The sequence below is a fragment of the Geotrypetes seraphini genome, chromosome 4, assembly GCF_902459505.1.
Source record: "Geotrypetes seraphini chromosome 4, aGeoSer1.1, whole genome shotgun sequence".
NCBI lineage: Eukaryota > Metazoa > Chordata > Amphibia > Gymnophiona > Dermophiidae > Geotrypetes > Geotrypetes seraphini.
In genome coordinates this window covers 52,006,970-52,012,344 of record NC_047087.1, presented here as the reverse complement: position 1 = coordinate 52,012,344, position 5,375 = coordinate 52,006,970, and the positions used below count along the sequence as shown (strand labels likewise).

General features: G+C 38.5%; 1 protein-coding gene across 1 annotated transcript; it reads left to right on the top strand.

Moving 5' to 3' along the window:
- Positions 1-573: 573 nt before the first annotated feature.
- CBLN1 (cerebellin 1 precursor) lies at positions 574-4,604 on the top strand. The gene is made up of 3 exons (XM_033942800.1): positions 574-977; positions 1,809-1,928; positions 3,179-4,604. Exons 1-3 carry the CDS (start codon positions 720-722, stop codon positions 3,374-3,376), a joined length of 576 nt encoding a protein of 191 aa, XP_033798691.1. The 5' UTR covers positions 574-719; the 3' UTR covers positions 3,377-4,604.
- The last annotated feature ends 771 nt before the right edge of the window (positions 4,605-5,375 follow it).

Here is a 5,375-nt window from a genome sequence, read left to right as displayed (position 1 = left end):
ATGGAAAAATAGCCGAATGCATCAGCCCATCTCTTCCTCTCAAGTGAACCCCCACCCGGCCAGGCTCCGCTCCAGAGCACGCGGATCCTATGCTATATACCCAGAAAAGCCTCCCCCACCCCCGTCCCGTCTGCAGAAAAGGCTCTTGGCAGCTCTCCTTAGCCCGTCTCCAGCCTCTCCGTTTAAAATACCTGGACTGCGCTAACACCGCCGACCCCCTCGCACCTATAACAAAGCCCTGCGCGTCACGTGGGGGAGGGGGGGGGGGGAAAGGAAGGCGGATTGGCACCCGATTGGCTGGCTGCCTGGAGGCGCTACAAGGGCATTGGCTGTCGGGGCTGGTGATGAAGCCCGAGAGGGCGGGAGCGGCGAACCCCCTCGCTCTTTGTGTTCCAAACGCTGGCATTGGACCTATCAATAACTGAGCGGAGCCGCGCACGGGAGCAGCGCTATGTATTCAAGTGCTCAGCCTTGCCCGGGGCCGCTGCCGACTCTTCCGGGGTCCTTCTACCCAGTCTTGAAATAAGAGCCGCCCGAAACGAAAGGAAAAAAAAAAAAAGGGGGTGGGGAAGAAGGCGATCGGTAGCGATCGTGACAGGGTTGGCACATCGTCTTGACCACAGCCGCACGCGGAGAAAACTGGATCCATCAGCAGAGCGAGGAGTTTTGAGGCAGCATCCGAGAAGGTGGGGAGCGAGCCGCTTGCAGAGGGAGGAGAGATGCTCTCTGTAGAGATTTTACTTGGTGTGGCGTGGCTGACGGGACTGGCTAGTGGGCAGAACGAGACGGAGCCCATCGTGCTGGAAGGCAAGTGCCTTGTGGTGTGCGACTCCAACCCCACCTCGGACCCCACGGGCACCGCGCTGGGCATCTCGGTGAGATCCGGCAGTGCCAAGGTGGCATTTTCTGCCATCCGGAGCACCAACCACGAGCCTTCGGAGATGAGCAACAGGACCATGATCATTTACTTTGACCAGGTAATGGGGGGGGGAAAGGTTGGAGAAGAGCTGGGAATGGGTCTGAGAAAAAAATAATAAAATCCTTTTGAGATTTAAGAAAGTGGTGATGGTCGAGAGTTATTAGATGGGCGAGTTATTAGATTATCTCTAACTGTAGGAAAGCTTTATGACAGGCAGATTGATAGAGGCTGCTACCTTCCAAGTGATGTTCTCTCTTTCACTGCTCCAAGGGAATTTAAATTAACAAAGAAACTCAAAACTGGCTTTTAGCAGCTAGTGTGAAGCTATATATGATTAAAAGAGCATCAAAAGCCTACTTCACTTATTTATATATTAAAAAAATGCATTATAAGAGGCCAGCCTGAAAGTTATTATATGAGGAAGAAATTGATTTTCTTTACACAGATACTATGTCAATTATTATACCTTTTTTCGGACATACATTAGAATAATCAAAGTAAGTTATTTGTAAATGAGATTCCTAGACCAAAAGGCTCCAAAGATTACCTATAATAAATTATTTGATTGCCAACTTGGTCCAATTAAAAGTATCACAATCTTGCGAAGAGCCCAGTTTGCTCCTGGACCAATAGGACTGGAACTCTGCTGTACTGATCCAGTGATTGTTCCCATTTGTGTGTATGCATGTTGAAGTGTAGAATATGCGTGCATAATATGGCATGTCTGTGTCCAGTACTCCTCCCCTCGTGATTACTGTACATTATTTCCAGTATCACGTTTCAGTAAAGGTGGGAATTAAGACCACACACGCACAAGCATTTATGCTGTTTCTTTCTGTTCAAGAATTCTGCAGTCTGTGTCTCCTGTATTCTGTCATTTTCATTCTAGATATTAGTCAATATTGGAAACAACTTTGACTCCGAAAGAAGCACTTTTATATCTCCGAGAAAAGGGATTTACAGTTTTAATTTTCACGTGGTGAAAGTGTACAACAGACAAACCATTCAGGTTAGACTGTTACAACTTCTCAAGTCTTTGCATTGCATCTGACCAAATAGTATCTTTTATTAAAGGCAGTTACACCTAGAAATATGTGTGAAAAGCTATATTTTTCAGTTGCTATTCGCCATTTGGTAGAGGGATAACACTTATTAAATGAAGTATGTATTTGAAATTACAGGCGAAGGCTAGTATTTTACAATACTCAAATTAATTTGGGGGGAATACACAAACATCACAGTATGCTCACTTTCATTACTCTGCATTGTGAAAAAAAAGGAACATATATAATATTGGCAAGCTGTGGACTAATACCAATCTGGCTTCCACTAAATATGTAATTTAATATTTTCTGTAAGGGACAGTTATACATTTAATTTGCGGAAACCCTGAGAGAACATTTAGTGTAATCATTTGCATGTTTCCTGTGATTTTGCTGATTCACATTTTTTTTAGCACAATATCTTCTGTAAATAAAAATCAATATTAGTGTAAAGATCCAAATCATGGAATATATAATGCCATATATGTATAATGATCCTGCCATATGTTATTCCTGAATTAAATTCCAGTGCAGGGGTGAACCAAAGAAAATAAAGTAGATTATTAAAGAAATTTCAATACTATATCTTAATTTTTTTACATCCTTTTGAGGAATTTTAAGACTATGAAACAGCAAACTGCTTTGTTAAGAGCACTTTCCCATTTATATAGTTAGTATTAGATATATCACTGAAAGCTAGCACATGTAATATTTGTTAAGATGCACCTTATAATGTTGTGATATATTTAAGCTCTTGTTTATAGGCTGCATCTATTTTTAGGAACAATATGCAGTTTCTGTTTTATTAGCTGTCCTAAAGAAAGGAAACCATCCTCCTATAACACAGCTTGATTCAATAAAGACCCTGCCCAAAAACCTGCCCTTATAATGTCTGTAGGCCCTTTACACAGAAAATCTATTTGTTGTGGCTGAAGGAGTTATGCATAATTGGTTGGGAAATAGTGCCATCTGTAATCTCACAGGGCAATATTTGCTATTGGTACATCATTAGGACAGTTTATCTGTACAACATAGGCCTGTTTAGAATTAATAGGTTCCTCTTATATCCTTTTACAGTATAATGAAAATATGGTCCATGAGTCTAATGCCCTAATCCAGGCAGGAAGATTCATAAAACTCTAAAGCATTTTGTGTGTGTGCGTGTGCGTGTGTTTCTGTATAAATGTACTACTGTATGTTTGTCTTTCCTTTGTAGGTGAGCTTGATGTTGAATGGTTGGCCAGTTATTTCGGCCTTTGCAGGGGATCAAGATGTGACCCGAGAAGCTGCCAGCAATGGAGTTCTCATTCAAATGGAGAAAGGAGACAGAGCTTATCTAAAGCTAGAAAGGGGCAACTTGATGGGGGGATGGAAATATTCCACTTTCTCTGGATTTCTGGTGTTTCCTCTTTGAATTGACTTTTTCCCCAGAAAAAGACAGAGCAGCAAGCCAGAGAAGTTCTTGCAGATTTCCCAAATATAGCTGCCTATGAGCTTTGGACAGCATACTTTTCAAGTTGAAATATCAAAGACTTAAATTCTGCTTATATAAATCTGTGTCCATCTGCTTTGAATAATATTTGTTGCAGCCAAAAGATGGGTCACATTCTACTTTCCTCATTTGTTAAAATCTTTTGGTTAGCTGAGTGTTATCTGGCATTCACTATTTTTATGTTTTTATCATTTAATTTTTTTTTACCTTCTATTTGATTTTTGCAGTGGTTTTGTTTTCAACCCATTTCATCTAGGTCTGTATCCTACATCCAATTTGTCATTTAATAAACAAAAATCTAAAGTACTTTGAACTCGTGGATGCCAGAATGAACCTATAATACAAATCTTGCTGTACACAGACAAATAAAATAAAGATGGGCTATTCACAGCCAAACTGAAGGGAATAATATATTTCAATATTTCTGTGTTAATCTGAGTGGTTGTGAAATTTAAGGCTACTAAATGTTTTTGATGCTTGTTTTTGCTCTTGTAAAATGTGACCCAACTAAAGTCAGGAAGCATAATGGACTTTTACTATTACCCTGTAATATATGTGTGAATACTGGAAAAAAAAAACAATTTTTTTGCTTTGATTCAATAATGTTTAAATGGGGCTTTTATTTTTCTTAAAAGAAATACAGTTTCTAAGTGAGATTAATGACTGAAATAGCATTGTAGGGAAATGGTGATCAGACAGATTTGGTTTTTGTTTTTGCAACAACAGGCAAAACATTTCTAAAGGAATGTTTTGCAAATAATCGAAAAGAAAATAGAGGTCCTATCTACAACTTCCTGTTTGTGAAGTTTCATCTGCTCATTGTTTTTTTTATTTTAATTTTTTTGCATTTTATTCTTTCTCTGAAACTGAAAGTGACCTCTCACTTCCATTTATTAAGGCAAATAACTGAATTAATAGACGCAGTATGAAGGTGTCCATCCAAGAGCACAGATTTATCTTTATCCTTTGTTACATTCTCTGCATTAGAAATAATAGTCTATGCTCTTAAAAATGTCACAGTTTATACTTCAGTGCTAACATTGTTTAGTACCATGATTTTGTTAACACTTCTTTCAGATATGTAAATGCTATAATTTTGCAGTACTCAGAGATTACTACTTTTATGAAAAGGGAGAAGTTTTGATTGTATCCAAGAAGAAATGAAATAAAAGTGTAATGAACAAATCCACTTGATGACTGAAATATTATCACACTGAACTTGGCATGCCAAATTTGTAGTATATGCCAAGAATCAACATTTTCCTCCCTTCTTCTGTCCATATAACTAGAATTTAGTATAATTTCAGTGATGCAATCTATTTAGTTCTGGAAAGGTCTTTTTCCGAGTGCTGTGAGCTGTATTTGCTGTGGAGGCTACACAGTTAATATAATTTTTTTCTTTTTCTCCCCCCCCATCCTTGGGTACCAGAAAGGAATTTAATTAGCTCCTAAGGGGAAAATTAATACCAGCATAATAAGCAAAGCTGCTGTATTTATTCACAGTTTTTTGTCTTGGTAATAGTTTTGTGAAGCGAGTGGGGATTCTGTAAATGTGTCTTAAAGATCAGGTGACTGATTCTCATTTCCAGCTGGATTGTTCTTCTGGAGGACATTATCACAAATGACAAAATACAAATTCCCACCATACAATGAGTATGTTCACTTACGTTATTGGGATCTACAGCTGCAGAGCTGACTTATGAATTTGTGGTTAAGTAATAATAATAATTTATTTTTTTGTATACCGCTATAGCAAAAGTTCAAAGCAGTTCACAACAAAGTAAAAACACATACAATCACTATATAGAGAATACATTAAAACAGTCAAAAAATGCTTCAATTAAAAATTTAAAAAGCAGGAGAAGTTAAACAGTACCACAACTAAGATGTAAACAAGCACACCAACACTTGATACCTTTAA